The 21,216-nt window shown below is 34.9% G+C and overlaps 4 protein-coding genes across 5 annotated transcripts; 1 reads left to right on the top strand and 3 right to left on the bottom strand.

The window, feature by feature from the left end:
• Positions 1–319: 319 nt before the first annotated feature.
• Positions 320–4,520, bottom strand: LOC110425125 (metallo-beta-lactamase family protein). The gene is made up of 11 exons (XM_021439932.2): positions 4,221–4,520; positions 3,891–3,934; positions 3,209–3,289; positions 2,912–3,019; positions 2,690–2,781; positions 2,436–2,510; positions 2,291–2,360; positions 1,797–1,898; positions 1,405–1,513; positions 1,038–1,100; positions 320–604 (listed from the first exon to the last, which is right to left on the bottom strand). The coding sequence occupies exons 1-11, from the start codon at positions 4,441–4,443 to the stop codon at positions 480–482; spliced, it is 1,092 nt and encodes a 363-aa protein (XP_021295607.1). The 5' UTR covers positions 4,444–4,520; the 3' UTR covers positions 320–479.
• Positions 4,521–5,338: 818 nt separating this feature from the next.
• On the top strand, positions 5,339–6,772 carry LOC110425249 (uncharacterized protein At2g39795, mitochondrial-like). Its single transcript, XM_021440107.2, has 3 exons — positions 5,339–5,691; positions 5,942–6,285; positions 6,391–6,772. The coding sequence occupies exons 1-3, from the start codon at positions 5,419–5,421 to the stop codon at positions 6,548–6,550; spliced, it is 777 nt and encodes a 258-aa protein (XP_021295782.1). The 5' UTR covers positions 5,339–5,418; the 3' UTR covers positions 6,551–6,772.
• A 587-nt stretch (positions 6,773–7,359) lies between these two features.
• Positions 7,360–14,506, bottom strand: P5CS1 (delta1-pyrroline-5-carboxylate synthase 1). 2 transcript variants are annotated; one of them, XM_021439957.2, is made up of 20 exons: positions 14,251–14,506; positions 13,367–13,438; positions 13,157–13,260; positions 12,879–12,981; positions 12,552–12,713; positions 11,801–12,078; positions 11,225–11,375; positions 10,913–11,077; positions 10,625–10,702; positions 10,303–10,392; positions 9,944–10,030; positions 9,760–9,846; positions 9,566–9,662; positions 9,337–9,440; positions 9,105–9,180; positions 8,805–8,955; positions 8,603–8,671; positions 8,303–8,369; positions 8,146–8,216; positions 7,360–7,841 (listed from the first exon to the last, which is right to left on the bottom strand). In XM_021439957.2, the coding sequence occupies exons 1-20, from the start codon at positions 14,308–14,310 to the stop codon at positions 7,760–7,762; spliced, it is 2,154 nt and encodes a 717-aa protein (XP_021295632.1). In that variant the 5' UTR covers positions 14,311–14,506; the 3' UTR covers positions 7,360–7,759. The 2 variants fall into 2 exon arrangements, with proteins under 2 accessions (XP_021295632.1, XP_089641258.1); XM_089785132.1 differs by having other exon boundaries at positions 10,913–11,375.
• Positions 14,507–16,940: 2,434 nt separating this feature from the next.
• Positions 16,941–20,525, bottom strand: LOC110425188 (Integral membrane Yip1 family protein). The gene is made up of 6 exons (XM_021440017.2): positions 20,283–20,525; positions 20,123–20,159; positions 19,958–20,047; positions 18,937–19,102; positions 17,493–17,766; positions 16,941–17,397 (listed from the first exon to the last, which is right to left on the bottom strand). The coding sequence occupies exons 1-6, from the start codon at positions 20,337–20,339 to the stop codon at positions 17,206–17,208; spliced, it is 816 nt and encodes a 271-aa protein (XP_021295692.1). The 5' UTR covers positions 20,340–20,525; the 3' UTR covers positions 16,941–17,205.
• Between the last annotated feature and the right edge of the window lie 691 nt (positions 20,526–21,216).

Below are 21,216 nucleotides of genomic sequence, written 5' to 3'. Positions count from 1 at the left end.
AATTGACCAATGACAGTAACCATAATGTTTTTGGGTTATCTGTTAATCTCAGGATGAGTTGAGACATCTTTCCTGAGCCCAAATCTGATGACTTCATAGAACATTCATTGGAGGTACATTCCTGGTATTTTGAAGGGTTTCTGATCCGTTTTGCTTTCAGGATTTTCCTGTGATGAGGTTAGATTTTGACATCTCCACGTAATTTTTTCAAGTTTTTTTCCTTTAGAGCATGTGGAAATTGAAAAAGTGAGCAAACTAAGTGGCAATTTGATGAGCAAGTGACACTATTATGGACAATGGTTTTGGTATAATCCTGCAATAGAAAACAAGAAAACGTTTATTTGCGGTGTGCGACTAGCAGTCATGGTACAACAGATTTAGGCATACAGCAAGTTCTGATAAAATGAAAACTCTCTCTAATCATCATGGTACCAAGTATTGGCACCTATTATTTTTCTTTACATCGATGACACAGTCTCTCATACATGCAAACTCCTAATAGCATTCATAGCTGAGGAATGCTGAGTATACTTTTCCTCGACAAAAGCTTCGAGAATGGTGTTCTTCTCCTGAACATCTTTGAATTCGATTCTCCTACCATGACCTGTAAATAGATGTGAAACTTTTGAGATTGATCTTCACGAATAGCATATATATGAAAACAATGAAGACACTCAATCCAACTTCTGTCGTTCAAGACAGATGTAAAACAAACAGTAGGTTCTACTTCCTGGTTAATTTAACCCATCTTTCTTGAACAATTAACTTGCATGTGCAAAATGCTGCAGACGGTTGGATATAAGAACAAAGAAATGGACAAAGGACATATGTTCATGTTTCGGAAGTGTAGTTCAACAAAGGACATAACAAGAGACAAGCTAGGACAAAATGGTTTCAACCAATAACATGTGCAGAAGGCTTTTCTTCAGAAGCATGCAAGTTGGATAAGCACCACCAAAGAAACCAGCACCACACATCTAAGTTCATGAATATTTAGTTCATACAATTTGCACATGTAGAAGAAAACTGATACCAACCTGGTATTATCCAATTGAACTCCAACTCCAACAACTTTTCAACGCTATTCAGCTGTGTAGGAACTGCGAAAAACAAGAGAGTAGTGAGCATAGGAAAAAAGATGAAGAAAAAGCTCAAATGATGAAATAAGAATCAAATAACTGTTATAAAGATAGGCACTATAAACCTATCCATCTCGATGATGATTTCGAGTATAAGACAAGAGAACATTCAGGTAGCATACTATGCAGACCACTGGCTTTTCTCTAGGGACTTTTAGAACATTCATTAACTATGTTTACAGCCAATGAGAATGGGCAAAATTGTATGAAATGCACCCATACTTATCAAACATTGCCATGTAATAGTGATTTCATTTAGTTTTACCTGAACATTTATTGTATATCTCCATTATGTCCAACCCAGATTCTCTCATCAGTAGATGGTCACCAGTGAATAGAACCTTAACTGACTTATAAAGCAAGCAGACCGATCCCTGTAACAATTTATAAAATGTACAATTATGAGCTTTGGTCAGTGCATCGATGTCAAACTGTTTGAGAAATTTCTAAGATATCCAATGTTAAATTTATGAAACTTAATACTTGAAGCTCATTATTGACAACTAAAGTAACAAAGAGTGACTATTCATATAAATCTGACATAAGGCAAAGTCAACCTAGAACTCAGGGAAGTATTTGTCAAGCCATAGGAAATCCATATTTGCGTAAGATATCTAATTTTCAACACTTTTCGTATACATTAGATTAATAACTCACTTCTGTGTGGCCTGGAGTGTGTATAAGCATAATGTCTTCCCCAAGGCTCCATGGACCGGTGCCCTCTAGCTTAATCTCGACATCAGTGGTACAAACTTCGACCTACAGAGATCACCATTACAAATAGTAAGTTAGCTGTAAATTCACATTTACTGTTCAACTAGTACTCAACATAAAAAGGCTGCAACATCCATTCATGGCCCTTACTTGCCCATAGATAGTGATGAAGGTGACAGAAGTCAAATGAAAAGCTATTTTTTTAGCTATCAGTAAACTCAATTGAACTCTCATACTATATTTCTATGGCAGAGAGCACTCTAGCATTAAAAATAGAAACTTAACATCCCTGATTAATAAATCAGAAGTAGTATATTGTACGAGTTAAGAACATCAAAGGCACTAAAGCAAGTATGATAACATTTCTGCCAAACAGAATTTTCAAAAATCTGTAAATAATTGAAAGAGCATATCAGAGATGAGGACATGACGCTTACATCTTGAGAATGCAGAATCCGATCACAACTAAACCGCTTTGACCACTTCCCATGATCTGCAACGTCATCCCTGACCATAACAACATCTATTAGGCATCAGCAACCTCTAGAAGAACAAAAGATAAAAAAAAATTTGTCATCATACTTGTGGGTTAAAAACATATAGCGTACTCCACCCAGCATCTCGATCTTCTGTGCAAGTCTCTCTGTGAATTTAGGGCTGCAGAAATATATACAGCCAAGTTAGTCCAACCTAATGTGTGAAGCGATCATGGGGAAGAAAAAGATCTAGAAGCAGTCTTATTTCCAATTTTTTCCCCAAAAATGACAGATTCCCCCACCATGACAGTTCACAGCAGAGTTTTTAGAAACTTCTACGCAGCAAAAGTATAATATTACCTATCTATAAGTATATTTCCTTCAGGATGAATGATCAAATAGGAAGCAGCTCCATATGATTTCTCAGAATGATACCCACAGTGATAAACACCCTGAAAGTATATTATATCACATAGCCACAGTGATAAAGTAGGCTTGCTATTCCAAGTACACATAATAACACTGCAGTCTGTCAAATGATACTGTAAAATGAAAAATACAGTTAGGAATGATAAAGATTACCGGAAGCTTCTTCTCATCTATTGGAATTGGAAATGTCTTCTGAGCTTCTAGGATATCAGAAGGAGGTACTTCTGTACGGATTGAGCTTGTTGGACAGGAAAGCAAGGCCTGAAAACATCAAAAGTTCAATGATGACAATCATTACACCCGTATAGATACAAATAGACAGGCAAGTGCATGTGTGAAAGTCTGTAGAGATGCATAGAGAAACAAATCATGCTCTTTGATGTAGGTGGAGAAAGTAGAAAACATCATCTTCTAACTGATAAACTAGAAAGGAAACCAGTGAAAGGGCACCTGGAGAGCATTTAATCGGTCTTCCTTGCAAGTTGGCTGTTTAAAAACTGCAGACATCCCGTCAACTCGTTTGAAGACTTGCTGAAAAGCCAAGAGAGAAAGAGCCTTGGAGTGAGAATAGTTTTCAAGATTGTCAAGTAAGTATCTACGGCATAGTCTAAACTTGGAAAGATTTAATTAAAAAGAAATAAAACAAAATATAAAGAACTACAAATTACATTGCAGGGTTGAATGATATGATTATATTATACATGAAGTAATATGCTGAAAAAGGGTACAAACTTTTGCAAATCAGTAGCAAGGCATCCATAATGCCCACCATCATTCTCAGTCTTTGAATACCATTTTTCACCTTTCAAACAAGATTAGTTACTCATGAGGACACCATTTGCCAACTATTACAAGGTGCTGCAACTTATTTCGCCAACATCTAGAACCCAGTAAGACAGGTAACATGGAAAATGGAAATTCCCAGATATTATTATCTATTGACAAGTGAACCACAATTCGGCTAGGAATCAGAATAATACAGCATGCTTTATAACAGAAATCAATGCAGAGAGGAAGTAAAGTAGTAGGAACCATAATTTATGTTACTTGGTTTTGTTTTCCTAGCATCATTTGCACAAAACCATCCCTACATAACATAATGTTTAATACAACAGTAAGCTCGAAAGATTACCGGAGCCATCCAGCGGCAAGCATCACAATCTATGCATGTATGATCTGCAAAATGGATTAAGAAGCCATACCAAAATTAGCAGAGATAGCAGTGCATATACCATGAGAAAATATCCTATCCAGCATACTTAAAACATGGAAAAGAATGTACTTTTCCGATAATATTTGCATAGCTAGAAAAGGAAACTCCTATACTTTAAAAAGTTACCATCCTTCATGGCAAAAAATTTACAGCCCTTCCATCACTGAACTTATCTGATAAAGAAAAAGCTCCCCAAAAGAAAAGTATGGTATATAATTTATTACCATATGGGTAAAAACTGATATTTACCTACAAAAAAGTCTCCATCTACGTTCTGGGGTCGTCTCTGTCTGGCCCATCTTCCAGTACCTGATTCAACCGGGCTTTGAACTGCTTTCACTGATGGGAATCTTGACACCCTCAACTTCTTTTGAACACTGGTTGATGATGATGACTTCTTCAGCCTATCAACAGAAGAAGGAAAAACTGGGCCAACACTTGCAAGATTGATAGCTTTGTTTGCCATAGCCATACTCCTTTTTCTCTCTTTCTTCTCCACCAAGAAGACAAGGAAGAAAGGGTGAGGATATATACAAGTGAAGAGGCAGCCATGACTTGGTTTAGTGAGATAGTATTTGGTTTTGCTGATGCTGACTTGCCAAAGCTCAAGATTGAATCGTGTTGGAAAATTTGTATAATTTAATAAGTTGATAAAGTTTGACTGAAGAGAGTAATTTGGTTAGCAGTGATGTCATAACTTTCTTTTTTGGGAAATAAAAGCTATAGACAATATATTAGTAACATTATAAATTTGACCAATTATAGACAGTAGCTTGGTAAGGAGTGATATCACAACTTAATTATTAAAAATTTTGATTTCAATTGCTAATTTCTTTTATAAAATAAAACAAATGTCAAATGATAAAGGATAAAAAAGAATATTTGGTTCAAGCAATCAATTGAAATTTGATATTTATAAATTTTTTTTATCATTAAATTTTTTTATATATTTTAAATTTAATTTTGATTAAATCTAAACGATAATCGAGATAAGAGTCTTGATGAATTTCTCTTTAAAAATAAGAATCGAACATGAAGAGAAATGGAAAAAGAAAAGGGATGAATCGAAATGATAAAACGAAATATGTCAAGGGAATCATGACAACAAAATCATGCTATCACTTAGAATATCTTGTTGCGTTTTTAAGTTGTTCGTTAAAGATTCTACTAGTTGCTCAATAAGAATTAGGCTTCAAAGGATCCGATTCTAGCCAATTTAAGTAATTTTTAGGCCCTAAATGGGTCCAATTGAAGCCCAATGTAGGCCCAATAACAGGTCCAATGTAGACCAAATCAGGCCCAATCCAGCTGACTTGCCTTTGAACACCTCTTTTCAAAGCCTTAGTACTATTAATCTTTAGCTTTACAAAACCTTAAACCCTCGCAACAAAGAATCTCGCTGTTCCTAAAACCCTAAAAACCTCTTTCGTGTTTCAGCGCAGTTTCCATGGCTCTCGCTTCTATAGTCCGCAAATCAGCCAACTCGTTGGTTCCAGTCGCTATTCGACTCACCCGAGTCCAGAGGAACTATCACTCTTGTGTTTTCACAGCCTTGAACCACAGCTTCCAGTCCCAGAAGCCCGGCGTAAACCGTTTTTGCCCAAATATACTTCATTTCTCAACCGCTGTCGATTCTAAGAAAACCTCCTGTGATGAGTCTCTTCTCCGAGTTCTTGAGTCCGAGATACAGTGCGCTGAGGAGAGTGATGAGCATGACCAGGTGAGTCAATCTTTTGTTCTAATCATATCTTTTCCATTTAGGGTTTATGGGAAGCTAAGGGGACTGTATGAATGTTTGAGTGTGGTGGGTTTTGAATGTTTTCTTTGTATTGAGAGAAGATGTGGAAAAAATTTACATGGGCAATTTTATAGTAGTATTGATACTCTGTTTTTAAGCTGAATGTATTAATTTTCTTTTCATTTTGTACTTAATTTTGTTTGGTTTTCCTTCCTATATTATGTTTATGAAGGTTGAAGGAACTCCTAGTGGATTCCCTTTCAAAATTGAAGACACTCCTGGACTTCAAACTGTAACATTGACAAGAGAGTATGATGGTGAAGTCATAAAGGTTGAAGTTCACATGCCTGATCTTGTGACTGGTGATGAACAAGAGGAGGATGAAGACAACGATGAGGGTGACTATGAAAAGCCTTCTAAATCAAGTATCCCATTGGCTGTTACTGTCTCAAAGAAAGGTGGTCCTAGTTTGGAGTTCAATTGTACTGCTTTCCCTGATGAGGTTGCCATAGACAGTTTGACTGTTAGAAATCCTGACTCCGAAGATGTACTTGCCTATGAAGGCCCTGATTTCCAGTAAGTTTTTTGTAGTTCATGTGTAGATGCATTGGATATATAGGACAAAATGGGATTTTTGTTTTTGCCTCTGCTTTAACTGATATTTGGTTTCTTGGTTTTCAGTGATTTGGATGAGAACTTGCAAAAGGCTTTCCACAAGTATTTGGAGATCAGAGGAATTAAGCCGAGCACTACCAATTTCTTGCATGAGTACATGATCAACAAGGATGGTCGAGAGTACCTTAGGTGGTTGAAGAACCTGAAGAAGTTCATTGAAGAATGAAGGAGTTATAGCTTCTCACAATAGTTTATGAAGAAGGGTATGCCCTGGTGTATTCTCCTCTGGGTAAAAAGCTAGCATTGTTGCAAGTTATTCTATGAACTAAATAACATAAGCACATTTTTGTTTAGGTGAAAAGTTTGTGAAATTGTTGAAGTTTGTTGGAACATGCTTGGAATTATGTTCAGCTCATATATTGCTCTATTTGAAGAGTATTTTGTCTCACTCTTGTGTAAACTATTCTACAACTCTTTAAGCCTTGCTGGAATTGGAAACTAGTATGCAAGAATGCTAGTGTTGTTACTTCCTTAGATGAATGGTGATAATACTTTGAATGCCACCTTGTTATCTGCCAGCAAACCATGAAAGAGAGAGAATAAGGTGCTCTGCTCTTATCCCTTTATTCTTTGAGGGATTAGCCACTTTTTCTTCTCTTAAAACTATTCATTTCATTGAATATGATGAAATGCTTTAGCACACTCCATGTTGTCAAAAGGCTCAAGTCACCATTCAAAATTGATACAAAGTTGGGATCCACTAGATAAGTTTGGGCCTTTTGGATGTGAATGGATACAAAGTGGGAGCATCAAACTCTCTCAACTTTTGCTACCATTGCCCAAAAATGGAATTCCCCCTATACACAATTTGCTTTCTTGTCATCAAGGAAAATGACTACAAGGAATTTGAGTGTTGGGAATTGTAGGACTAAGTTCGCCTTTTGGGACAAATTCTAGAAAATGAATATATAATCACCCACATTGGAATTTTGAAAATTTTGAACTATAAATTATGTATTTGTAAAACTCTGATACTAATGAGAAAGACATCTTTTCAATTTCCCAAATATATAGTGCAATAAAACAATTGGTTGGAATTGGTGGGAATTTTAGTACTTGAGCAGAATCCCTGAATTCAAATTACATCAGAATACTAGTACTTTTTTTTTACTCCAGTTTGGGTACCCCACAACCAAACTACTCTCAGTTTCTCTTTATCACCCTCAAAAGAAATAACTTAATTGCTATTTATTCCTAAAGAACATAAGAATAGACCATGACTAGAATTTCATAATACTACAAAGGGTATAATAACACCCTGACCAAAGACTCCTATCCAACACCAATCCTTCCCCATCAAAACTAAAAGGATAATAAGACAGAAATGACAAAGAGGAAACCCATCAGCAGCTTCAGGCATTTCGCCTTTGCATTTTTAAGAATCAACAGGTATGTCTTTGTGAACATAAGTGACCCCTTTATCACCATCCACCACCTGTCCGCTTCCTTTGAGAATCCTGTATTTATGAAAAGGGGGAATTATAATAATGTGAAATAACCTTAAAATATAAACCACTTCAATTCTTAGCATGTCAAATATTAATTTCATTGGTCAAAAGACAACCATGTAATTTATATGGCAGAAGTTCTTCAGAATATTTGTTCAAAATTTTTTTGTAATCTTGCAATAATATCCTCAACATTAAGATCAACAGAATTTATGTTATCAAAAAGGATGCCCTATGTGTAACAGATATGTATAACTGCATGTATATGGAATGTGAAATATGTAATAGATAAATGATCTTAATAGATCCATACCATCTTGTTGTTAACAACCCTTCAACTCCAACAGGACCCCGAGCATGAATCCTACTTGTACTTATCCCAACCTATTCAGTCATTGAAGAAAATCAGACACTAAACCAATGTACTTGATATATTAAATAGATGCTGAACAGTAACTGAAATATGATACCTCAGCTCCTAGCCCGAATCGAGCCCCATCACAAAATCTTGTGCTTGCATTGTGGAAAACAGCAGCACTGCCCATGTAAATACAGGACACATTATATGATGTTCCACAAGTAAAGAAGCCAATGATTTCACACCAAGTTCAAAGTAATTTTTTGCATGCAAAATCAAAGTATTACCCATTGCATTTACTTATTTTAGATGTAACAAGTACAATGAGAGAACAGCAAGTCATCAAGAAATAAAGTAACAGAAGAAGCATACAAGCTTGTACCTGTCAGAAACTAGATAATTGAAGTCTTACCTGTCAACTTGATGCAGGAAGATTTCTGCAATTTCCCGGTCCTCTGTGATGATACAATCTGTGTGTGCACTGCAGAAAAATGAAAAAAAGGTAATCCATGTCCATCCACACATGCAAAGTGCAAACATAGGCATATATCCACACAAAATAATGCACACGAAGAGACATCAACAAGCTTCTCTGCCAAGAGTGAGTAACATGCCTTCCATGATGATGGATATGATCGATGGCTGCACCCACATCATCCACTATTTCAACAGTGCAGGCCATTGAATTGTATTCATGATGAAATGAACGTGCCTCTGGGATACTCAACAAGTTGCTTGCCCTTGGCCCACCGTATAAAATAACACCTGCAGAAGACGCATTATTGTTGGTTATCCATTAGGTATTCAAAATGTTGTGTTACAATCTATTCACTTTCTAATAAAACAATTAACCATGCACCAAACATGGATATTCTAAGTATCACATTTTGTAAGTGAAACCGTTTGCAATGTACCTTCCATACGAAGATCATTAATTAGGTCATTAAGTGCACCAGTCTGCACTAAATCCTTGTGTACAAGAAGGGTTTCCTGCCAAAAGGAAAAGAGAAGCATTAAAGAACTATGCAATGTGACAAACACAATGTGAACATATTCAAACAAAATATATAACGTCAACGAATAACATTGAAATTGTTACTAAACTTTATCTGGAAGAAATAAATTGACAAATGAATGATGAATTACCATTGCATTACAAGCAGCAGGATAATCTATTTTTGCATCCAAAACAATCTGCTTTGCCATATCCATATCAGCAGACTTATCAAGATATACATGGCAAATTCCATCTGAAACAAACAGTATAGTTCACTACATAAGAATCAGGCAACAGTATCTTTTCCTTCTAAAAATAAAATCACCACATCAGGCCAAGCATATGATGAATGGGTAAGACAATAGTAACCCATCTAACCTGCATGACCAAGAACTGGAATTTTGGTTGAACTCTTGATTTGAGAAACAAGTTTGTTGCTGCCTCTTGGGATCACAAGATCAATCACATCATCAAGCTGAAGCATAAATGTTAATGCTGAGTTACAAATCAAAGTGTACACCATTGTTGTAAAGTATATGTTCTAATGATTGGTCACTTTAAGAACTACTAACCTTCAAAAGATCAGGAATCTCCTCTCTTGTAGTCACAAGTCCAATAACTTTGCCACCAACAGTGTCTGGAATGGCTTCAGTTATTACCTGTGAATTCAAACAAGATGATAAAATTTCAGAAAACAAATCTAGACAAAGAAGCACATTTCAGTATAATCCAGAAAACTTGTTTTAGAATCCGAACCTTATGCAAAATAGCATTTGACCGCTTGGCCTCCTTTCCCCCTTTCAAGAGAAGCCCATTTCCACTTCGGATAGCTAACGAGGCTATCTATTCATACCATACATAAAGCCACAGGAATATTCAGAACAAGAAGCATATAAATTAACTAGGCACACAAGAAAATAGCTCTTCACTCCGCATCATAGCATGCAGTTAGCTTTTTGCTTTTTCCTCCCTTGGCCAAGCCAAATAAAAGGTTAACATACAAAGGGGTAGGAACAAACAGTCTACTTTAGGAATAAAATAATCTATTTATTCATTCACCTTATCTACACCATAGAGAAATAGTGGAAGGACTTTCAAATTGTAGTCCAATTTACCTGTACAAGTGCATCAGGTCGAGATTCAAAAACAATCAAAAGAACACCCAAAGGACTTGATGTTTTCTCCAAAATGAGTCCATCTGCAAGCTGAATGCAAAAACAATCATTGGATTGCAAAAAAGTTCGTCCAATTCTGTTAATAACAGCTCTGGCCAAAACCAAACGTGCTTTTGGTCTCTAATAAAATCCCCCCACCCCCAAAAAGAAGGGGACCTTTCTGGCCTGCTTCTGTAAAGGTTTAGAAATTGAACAACTACTTTTCAAACAGAATGAGCCTTCAGTTAGTCCACACCTCAGTGTATGACTACCTCTTTATTACCTGGGTTTTCTTCAAAACACGGCCAATTGGGTCTTCCATGTTAGCAAGCACACGAACAGACTTTGCAAGGCTAGAAATCTGTCAAGTACACAGAGTAAATTCAACAGCGCAAAAGAAACTCATAACTGCAAATTAATCTAGGAAGGGGCAAGGTCCAACAGATTTTGGTGCACAAAGGTTGCATCTGCTTTTGGTATTCGAAAAGATGGTCAAAGCTGAGAGGTAATAAACAGCAACCGTAATGCAATTCCAGTTGCAAACATGGACGAACTAGATTTAGCATTTTACCTTCCCAGGCTTCAGAGCTAGCCGGGATATCAAGGATTTCTCATATCCAGCCTGTTGTGCAGCAGTAACATCGGCTTCATTCTCGATAGTGATCACCTTTTCATTTGCTTCGAGTGCATCAGCTATGTCTAGTAAAATCTTTTTCCGTTCTTGTGAAGACAATGCCTGAAGAACAATTGCCGTTAAGTTTTTTATGCCACTAGTCAAGAAGGTACAGCTGACTGTCAACATGTGAAGTTGGCAGTTGGAACCAAATGTCATAACAAAATAAACACACAAAATATTTGGAGCCACAAAGCGATGCAGTATTACCTGAAGTCTTCTGGAACTTTCTCTTGCTGCAACTGCCATTTCATGAGCTCCATCTTCTTTAATTGGTTCCCACAAATGTGCATTTTGATCAAAGAGTGTACCAATTCGTTTTCCTTGGAGGACTTTTAGTATGTTCTCAGCTGCATACCCACTTTATAAGAAACAAAAGAGACATTACTGACAATTAGACACAAGGCAAATGGCTGACACCAGCATGGCAGCATCACATATGAAGGCAGCAACTTTTTTTTAAAAGCAAAATCTACAGGCTCCAGACAAATACGTTTTCATTCTTGTTCCTTGAGTTGCAATTTATAGAACAATGTGTAAGGGTTCTTAGAAAGAGTAAAAAGCTGGAATGAGGCAGGAAGGGCTAAATTGCTGGAATTTTCCTACCCCTTGATGAACTTACCAGCAGGAAACTGGCCAGTAGGTTCATTCCATTTTAAATGATCGTAATCCTAGCAACAACAGCATTCTATCATTTTAGTTGACCCTATTTATTAAATTTAACATGTTTCAAGATACAGTCAAACATTGCAGAGTGCTAAAGCTAGAATAAAGCATGAAACATACCTGGTAATAACAACAGGAATGCCAGCATCAGCTGCATTGACAGCAGCTTTTACTTTTGCAGTCATACCCCCTCTACCCACCCTCGACTTGTCTCCAAAGGTAATCTCACCCTGATGCTTTTCCTTAACATATGTGTGGATTAGCTTTGATTTTGGATCACTTGGAGGGCCACTGTAAAGACCCTCCACATCACTCAACAAAACAAGAAGATCAGCTTTTAGTTCCAATGCCAGTAGAGCTGCTAAACTGTCATTATCCCAAAATATACCAGAAGAATCCTGCAAAGGTGCTCAAATCATGAACAACTTTAAGATGAGTAAAAGCTTTTGAACAGGTCTCTTCTTTTTCTTTTTTTTTTATACCTACATAAAAGTTAAATCTCACAATATCTGTTTTAAAAATGCATTAGAGCCTTCAGAAATAAGCTTCTATTTAAGATCCATTAGAATGTATTGGTACAGCCTCCTAAGATTAAGCTTCTACTTATGATGAAGAACAGCACTTTTCATTCTAACATTAGATAAGAGTACCTTAGGCAGAAAGGGATAGCATTGATCCAGGTATTGAGATAAAAAGACATGAAAACATATAGAATGTATTGGTACAGCCTCCTAAGATTAAGCTTCTACTTATGATGAAGATTTTCATTCTAGCATTAGATAAGATTACTGTAGGCAGAAAGGGATAGCATTGATCCAGGTTGATATAAAGAGACATCAACTCACAAAGAAAAAAATTATCAGTGCAATACCTCATATGGAGCTTTCCTGGTACTGACTGCATCATTTTCGTTAAATATTGGAATAACTCTCAGCGATAATAAAAACTCCACTGTTTCATTTAGTTGATTCCTAAAATCTATATCCCTAAAGTCGCTATCTGTTACAAGAAGTTGCGCTGATGAAATATCCAGCTGCAGCCAAAAAAGAAGAAGGTATTTCAAACAAGCTCTATGTATGGTGATATAAAATCTTGGAAATAGTAATGAAAATTTCTAGTGAAGAAAGAACAAACTCAGGTAATGAACTTTAAAAAGAATCAGTCTGCTGCAACCATGAAATAGAGAATGTGTAACCACCTCACTAAACAATGTATCATACAGGGCCATAAGACTATTTTGTCCAACAGCTGCACATGCCTTTCCATCAAGTTCTACTTGCGGTTTTTGAAGATCAGCGAAGCTGCAAAACATGAGACAAGAATGAATAAGAATTATCAAAGAAAACTGTCCAAATATTAATACTTTCCTCTTTTTTCTTCTTTTGTTGCATGGCAGCACTGTCCATTTTTTAGCCTCACAACAAACTTGAGGCATAAACATCAGTCTACAGAGCTGAAAAAGAAAACACAAAATACCTGCTGTTAACTAATCTCCTGTATCTAAGCCTTTGGCGACCAATCCCGACAGCACCTGATGACACCAAAATAACCTCATATCCTTGAGAGTTCAATTCTTTAATCTGCAAATCATTTGAAACTTTAACCGTGTTACTAAAAGGAAAATAAAACAATAAGTGCAAACTCCCAGAGCTCCAATCGTAACAATGTATATAACAAATAACAAACCTGCTCACATAGTGCTCCTAATCTTCCAAGTGCTAATCGTCCATCAGTTCGAGTAACAACAGCAGTCCCAACCTTCAATATTAGTCAGTTTGCCAAATCATCAAAACTCCAACTTTTTAAAATATTTAGTTGTCCCTCCATCAAAACATGTGCTAAGATGTTTATTACATAACTACTATATCCAGAAGACTATTCTTGCTCTAGATCAATCGATACTAAAAAAGTAAGGGCCCACTTTTGTGGCAGAAAATGACCACAATTTCCTATCTGAAAAGTGAAAACCAACTTTACAAACAAAAATAGACATCACTTTCAACAATGCACTTTAAAGGTAATTTCGATTGATTAACCTGCCCCACAATTCCAAAAAAAAAAAGATCTTGACTCTTAAAAAAATTATCTTTTAATAAAAAATGCTCTGCTATATACATTTTCAACCTATTTTCAGTTTTTCCAATCTTCATAAACTAATTTCCATGACAATGACAAAGACCCAAATTTTCCATATACCCAAATAAAAATGGCATGATTTATGTGATTTTAACATCACTTAGCTTAGCTTAACAAAACCATTGGCATAGTTTATTTGATTTTAACATCCTAAAAAAAAAACTATTTTTAACCAATTTTCAGTTTTTCCAATGATAATTTACATTTCCATTTGCAATGAAATAGACACAACTTCTATTTTTAGAATTTAATATCCTTATACCCCAAACACAAACAATGCACTTAGCTTGGCTTAAGTATACCATCTAGCCTTGTGATCCAGTTCACTTCCCAAAAAAACAATAACAAAATTTAGGAAGAAAGCAATCAATTGGTTTCATTAAACTTATCAAAAGTCTAAAAACAACATTTGGAAGGGAAAAAAAGAAACGAACCTTGATGACCAGACGCTTAACGTCCTTAACAAAACCTCGAGAAGGATCCATATCTCCCATATTTCAGAAACTCGGAACGAACCGTTGTCGCTGTTCCAACTCAGTAACTCAGTGTTTCTTCTCTCTCTCCCTCCCTCTCTCTCTCTCTCTCTATATATATATATATATTCGCCACGGATTTAGATGTTTGATAAGGGTTTAGGCCAAACCCGCTATCCTCTCAGGTTTATATTTTGAGGACGGGATTAGTAAAACGTGATGCTATTATATATATATATATATATATATATATATATGAGAGCAGGGAAATGCTAATATGTTATATTTCGTACAGCGATGAGATGAGGTGGACCAATGTTAATGTGCGACGGTGGTGAGGGGGTGACGTGGAGGAAGAGGAATGGAGGATGGGAAGAAAGGTGGGGTAGAGAAGGGTACAAAATATGATTGGCGGGTAGTGGGAATTTGTGGGTTAAAATAATTGGCGGCGGAAGGAGCCGTCAGCGAGCTGGACAAGTCGCGACAAATACGTTTCCCATAGTTTTAGATCCGTGTAATTCGTGTTGTCATATGCGACTAGGATTCTCTTTGACTAGTAACTCTCTTTCTTTTTTTAACTCCTAATAAAAAAGAGCTTAATTTGTTTTAAATGATTTTAGACTTTTTTTAACTAAAAACTTTATCATAATATTATTTTTTAAAATTTATATTTGACACACAATATATAAATTCTATACATTATAAATTTTTTAATGAGTCATTTACAAATTAACAATTTAAATTAATTCATATTTATACATACATGACTTAATTTTTGAGACAAGCATATCAACTATACAGCATTCCTTTACAACATCAACATGGACAATGCACAAGTCTCAACTCCTCCACGTAATGACGAAGAGGCTCAAGATGGGGCACGAGCATTGTGCGTATCCAGCAGCGAAATGCACACATCGAATAAAAATAAGAATTAAAAAATCTCAAAAATAAATATTTATAATTTTGACAGATTTTTGAATATTTATCTTACACGTTTAAAGATTAACACTATATAATTAAATAATAATAATATACAAATACTATATATTTACAATGTATCAAATATAAATTTTTTTTTTTTTAAATGTCTTGTTATCTAAGACACATTCGAGTATTTTGAGTTAGAGATTAAAGACAAGTTAAGGGGCACTTCAAATTTGTCAACCTAAATATTATAAGGGGACAATGGCTCCTATCATTTCTATTATGAATTGATTAAGTTTTAGGTTTTGTAAATGGATTAGTTGTGGGTTGAAAATTGGAATTTGGTTACAGCAAGACAGCTTCAATACCTAACTCCACCTTATAAATAAAGATTTATCTAATATTTAAAAAAAAAATTCTATCAATTAATATACAGCTAGGGCCAACCAGATAAGATTAGATGCAAATCAAACAACCAAATCCAAAGTCAAAAACCTGATAATTAACTAGATATGTAAGGCTATGCGACAACCCACGAAGAACAATTTTGCTTTTACTTGACTTCTAAATTGACCAAACTACGTGAAGTTAGGAGCGGCTCAATATCTTTAAAAACTTAAAACGTTTAAATATTTAAATGAGACTCTTTTTGTTGAAATTAAAAAAAAAACCATTAATTGAAGATCATTAAAAGTATATTAAGTTCATTGACAATAAAAATAATAATTGAGAATTATTAACATTATAAAAATTAAAAAGTGATAAAAAAATAAAAATTTATTAGACATATAATTGAAAAAATATATCATTTTATTAATTATTTTAACTTTTATACAATTAGAGAATTTGAGATAAATAGTTAAGAAATAATAAAAGATAGAAAATGGGAGAAAATAGATATTTAATAGACTTAATTTAATAAATATTTTATTAATTACTTTAATTTTTATATATTTTTAATATAATTAATTTTATTATACAAAATTATGTGATCTATAAAAATGTGAGGCCTAAAGCAAGGGCTCTCGTGGCTTTAAGCTTAAGCCGGCCCTTCGTGGAGTCTAGCTGTTGCATTAGGTAAGGGTTTTTATTAAACTAATGAAAAAAGAATATATGCCTCCTTGACTCCTTCAACAAATCAAACATAACTATAGAATATCAATGGTCATTAAGGACTAAGATGGGTCTGGTTTTTGAGACCAAAACCCAAGTTATATTGAACTGACGGCAGCCCTGGAAACTGACCAATTCGAGCTTATGGGCTGACATTACTAAGAGCCGATGACAGAAACATCAAGCTGATTTGGACTCTTTTCACAAGTCAGATATCCCCTCGGGAGGACCTTGCTCATGGTGGAACATACTTAAAATGGGATGAAATTTGGTCCGTTTACTGCTAATAACCCTCACGACCAAAGAAAAGAAAACCTCCCCCCTCCCTTTCTCCCCTATTTTAGGCAAATGGGATAGTCTACCTAGTCACTGCATGCCAATGATCGTCCCTGTTTCAGAGACAGAGGACCTAACTTTCGACACAGAAATTTGCCTTCCGATGTTCGGGACCTGTTACAGATTGGCAAAAAGACCATGACAACTATATTTACACAACCATGTGCATATGCGAAAACTTCCACCATTTTAAAATATTACATTGACAATTCTCTGGTTGCTCTGATGATGCTGGTCTCTTAAAAGTTGTAGGCCAACAACAACCAGTCAATTAGATGGACTGACTCCAAAACCAAATTAGTGAGGTTGCTGCACCTCATGAAAACATGGCTCCTAGAACTCTCTTCCATTACATGTTTCAAATTAATCACTAAACTACATCGCACCATGTAAGCAATCCCAAAACACACAGAAGCTTTTCTTCAAGAGGTATTTTGCTCCGACTAATCTCCTTTTCCATATTTCCCAGAAACAGAGTAAACACAGCAAAGTTTGGATTTTAGGTGCTCAGATAGATCATATAGGATGACTTAGTGAGGTTTATGGAAAGAACCAGACCTTGATGAAGATTGCAAGTGCCATTTGCAACAAGAATGCAGCAACCACCATCAATGTAAGATCGTTCCCCACAATATAAGATTTTAAATTCAAGGCAACAAAGCAGGCTGAGACTGTACCAGCAATGAGTATAATGATCCATCGAAGAATCTCAACTGGAATAAGCAGCAGAAACTGCAAATATGCCCATATAGTACAGCTCAGATGATTATAAAAGAAATAATGAATAACTAATAAATTTGAGCTTCTTAATGTAGACAAAAGCTTACTGCAGTTAAAATGAAAACGGAGAGCGAATAACCCCACATGCACCAAAATCTTATAAGGCTAGCATTTGCACCCAGATACTGAAGCAAGAAGTAAAATGCCATTGGTACCACAATTGCATAACCATAGATTCCACAAGCTGCTACATTTACATAGCCGACATCAAAGCTCCAAGAAGCAGTGCTGTCATTGTGCTTTTGCATAAGGTACGTGGCACAGTTTCCAAAGGAAGAGAGCATAAAGACCAAGGTAGTTGTGATCCAGATAAGCCCATACCTACGATATGGAAAAAATCAAGACCAATAAACTAAATAAACAGATAATCATGAAAATTTAATACCACACATTATATCACCGCTATCTACTTGTAGTTGTTACATTGTCAAGATTTCTACATAATCAGAATTCAGATGTATATTTCACCAATTGATAGTTGCAAGGAATTCAATTTTCTGATGGAGAACAAAAGAAGGACCATGTCCCCTGTTACCATTAGAAAGACATCAGATGAGGATTTACTGCTTTTATCCTAGCACTATACATTAAACAATATATTGATTGACTTACCAGAAAAGATCCTTTGATCGAAGGCAGACTATCCATGATCCACCTTTCAAACAATTCATCGAAGAGTCTCTTGTATGAGACAAACAAAAAGGCACAAATACAAACTAACTACAAATCCTAGTGTATTTAATTTCAACATTTACTTCCATAAAACCATCAAGATCAAGCGATTCTAACTGTCTCTTGCCTTCCTATTTTCTTTATTGATAAATGGCTTGTTTCCATCGATGCCATTTGCAAAGATGACCATAAATACAATGGGTAGGACTAAGATAAGAATTATAGACGATGATGTAATAAACAAGCAACCAATGTGTGCCTATATGTTCTTATTACTGCTGCCCTTTTTCCCCTTAGATAACAACCCCATGCACCGTCTCATATAAAATTGGAATCATGTCTAGTATGCTTCCTTAATGCTTCTCGCAAAGTTTCCCTCTTATAACAATTCATGTCAATATAAAGAACCAAATAACTAAACTTTCTAACTTAGTATGTTTTTAATAAGATTAGCAACTTATGGTTCAGACTTCCAAAAAGCTTGTTTCTTGCAAAAGGAAGAATGCTTATGTCAATGGATGCTTTGACTGCTTTTTAGAAGTATATTGAGGTTAGACCTCATAAAAGCATATAATCTCAAAGTCAATATAAATTGCAATGAGAAGTAGAAAAAACTTTCCATACACTTAGAGATTTTACACTTTTACGAGGTCTAACCTTCACAAGAACATAAACTTTTCTCTTACAAACGATAAATTTCCATTCCAAAACTTGATGATGAGGCTTTGACAAAAGCAGCTTTTACACCCATACATAAGGATGTCTCAATTTTTTGATACAATGGAGGCAAAACCAAGAATAAGGGGAAAGCAGACTCACAGATCAGGGTTAGCATCAATCTTGCTGAAGAAATCCCCACTGGCAGGATAAAATGAACTCATCAATCTGTTTATGACAACATCTGTATCCACATTAAAATACTGTGTGTATGACGAGATACTAAACACTCCCTTCCAGTTGTTTGGTGATTGCTGTTCAAATCCTTCTGCATAGGATAGACAATGAGATCATTAAACATTAAGGTTCCTTCAATAACAATAAACAAAGGCATTACAATATTTCCATCAGTGAATTACATCTAACTGCAATGCCAATACCTCAGCCAGAATGTCTTAGGTGTTTTAGAACATGAACGCAAAACCAATAGTCTACGTTCCTTAGATACAAGAGACACACACACAACCAAATAAAAACAAAGGAAGAGAATACTCCAGGAAAGTTCAAAATATAAACAGAACCACCAAAAAGATATATGAATCAGGCGAATGTTTATTTCAGAAGCCACAGTGCTCCTCGATTTCATTAAAAATTATCAGATCAAGATATATAATAATCCTTTTAACAATATTCACCATACACTTCATCCTACAAGAAGAAAATTTGTGACTATGAAAATAACAGATTACTATTTGGAATGTAAAGAAAAACTTAACATTAAATTGCGATGTATTATATTCATCCAGACCTAAAGTACATTGAAAATGTCTACTTTCCTCACTAAATTTCCCTAACCTACCAGATGTAAGTTCCAATAAGAAGAATCACTCACTTCAATGACCAAATCTACGACATCGTAACTCTAGATGCAATGATTTTTGAAAGCTTATCTCTTCATCAGTTATCATCAATTTAGGAAGAACAACGTTTCCTTACTAAACCACTCTTGCAAGTCATTAATCATTGCAAATATATTAGATTTTTAATTTAATCACCTCAATATCATAAATAATCACTTGCTAGTCATAAAATTTCACAGTACAAAAACAAAAGACTGATAAATTTAACTAAGGTTTCCCTATATATCAAGAAAGTAAATTACAAAAAAAAAAAAAGAATATACCAGTTGGAGCTCCAAGAGTTTGATAACCTCGGCCACTACCTCCTCCGCCACCATTATTTGGAGGGAAAATTTGCATATTCGCTTCAGGAACTGCACAAATTTCAAATATAAATAAATAGAAACAAATTTGCTATAAACAACCAAAATTGAAAAAACAAATAGTACCTTCATACGAAGCTTTATTTTCTTCACTAACAACAGCCTAAGAATCGAATGAAATTTGAAATCGAATTACATAAAAATGTCGAATCTCGAAAATTTAATTCAATAGAAATGAAATAAAATGCTACTAAATTAACTGAAAAAACAGAATATTAAAGCTTACAGGGACTGAGCCGAGTAAATGACTGGTAGCAAGATTTGAATACGATGATTCGTCCATTGAAGAGTAAGAGATCGAGCTCAGAAATGAAGAGAAAGAGTGAAATTTTTGGAGTTTTTTTTCCTTTTTCTTCTTCCTGAAGTGGAAATTAGTTAAAGAAGAAAACGATGCGTTTTTTCGTAATTTGGAAGCAACGGAGACGACGAGGGAGGGAAATACTTGACTTGCCGGTACATTTCTCAGAGGGCTCTCTCTCTAGGCACGCGCCTTTCGGGGACCGTTGAGTTTCACGCGTTGATTGCTTTTTGATTTTCCAGCTTGGTTCACGTGATTTCGGGCAAGTAATGGGCCTACTTCGTTCCCTTTTTTGTTTAATAAAAGTTTGATGGGCCTTTTATCAATAAAACGTTCATGGCCCGGGAAACTGCTTTCTTATATGAAAAGCTTTTAGATAATGGTTTAAAAAGTGCATAGACTACACAAAAAATTTTAATTAAGTATTTATTTTTATATTATAATTAATTAAATTTTTATTTTAAATTAAATAAGTTTTTATACTTAATGATTAACTAATTATCATTCGTCAAAATGTCACTTATCATTTTTTATATCACGTGATAATAATGCGATGTTTGATATGAATTTTAAAAATGATTAACTAATACCATGTATTATAAAATGATAAATAATATTTTGATTAATAATAATTAGTTAAACATTAGTTAAGATTTTATTTGATTCAAAATAAAAATATAAGATTTTGATAGAAAACAATAAAAATATAAATTTTATTTTTAAGTATTTTATATTCTTTTTATTTATATAATATTAGACAAAGTCTGTCTACTTTTCTTACAATTTTAACATTTTTCACATTTTAAATAGTGTTATTTTGGTTTAATTAGTTAGATTCCATACAACATACTAGAGTTGCCTT

This window comes from Theobroma umbraticum, unplaced genomic scaffold, assembly GCF_002168275.2.
Source record: "Theobroma umbraticum cultivar Fairchild unplaced genomic scaffold, ASM216827v3 scaffold_81.0, whole genome shotgun sequence".
NCBI lineage: Eukaryota > Viridiplantae > Streptophyta > Magnoliopsida > Malvales > Malvaceae > Theobroma > Theobroma umbraticum.
This window is presented reverse-complemented; position numbering and strand designations above follow the sequence as displayed.

Bases quoted from the DNA above. Each gene is read 5' to 3' on its own strand.
- LOC110425125 (XM_021439932.2), bottom strand. From the start codon at position 4,443: ATGGCTATGGCAAACAAAGCTATCAATCTTGCAAGTGTTGGCCCAGTT. The intron at 2,782-2,911 runs GTAATCTTTATC...ATATACTTTCAG, and splicing joins TAGATGAGAAGAAGCTTCCG to GGTGTTTATCACTGTGGGTA. The intron at 1,899-2,290 runs GTAAGCGTCATG...TGATCTCTGTAG, and splicing joins GGATTCTGCATTCTCAAGAT to GTCGAAGTTTGTACCACTGA.
- LOC110425249 (XM_021440107.2), top strand. From the start codon at position 5,419: ATGGCTCTCGCTTCTATAGTCCGCAAATCAGCCAACTCGTTGGTTCCA. The intron at 5,692-5,941 runs GTGAGTCAATCT...ATGTTTATGAAG, and splicing joins AGAGTGATGAGCATGACCAG to GTTGAAGGAACTCCTAGTGG. The intron at 6,286-6,390 runs GTAAGTTTTTTG...CTTGGTTTTCAG, and splicing joins TATGAAGGCCCTGATTTCCA to TGATTTGGATGAGAACTTGC.
- P5CS1 (XM_089785132.1), bottom strand. From the start codon at position 14,310: ATGGGAGATATGGATCCTTCTCGAGGTTTTGTTAAGGACGTTAAGCGT. The intron at 9,847-9,943 runs GTTCGGATTCTA...TTGAATTCACAG, and splicing joins CAAATGCTATTTTGCATAAG to GTAATAACTGAAGCCATTCC. The intron at 8,672-8,804 runs GCATGTTACTCA...ATTTTTCTGCAG, and splicing joins CATATCCATCATCATGGAAG to TGCACACACAGATTGTATCA.
- LOC110425188 (XM_021440017.2), bottom strand. From the start codon at position 20,339: ATGGACGAATCATCGTATTCAAATCTTGCTACCAGTCATTTACTCGGC. The intron at 20,160-20,282 runs GTAAGCTTTAAT...TTCGATTCTTAG, and splicing joins ATTTACTCGGCTCAGTCCCT to GCTGTTGTTAGTGAAGAAAA. The intron at 19,103-19,957 runs GTATATTCTTTT...TATCCTATGCAG, and splicing joins AACTCTTGGAGCTCCAACTG to AAGGATTTGAACAGCAATCA.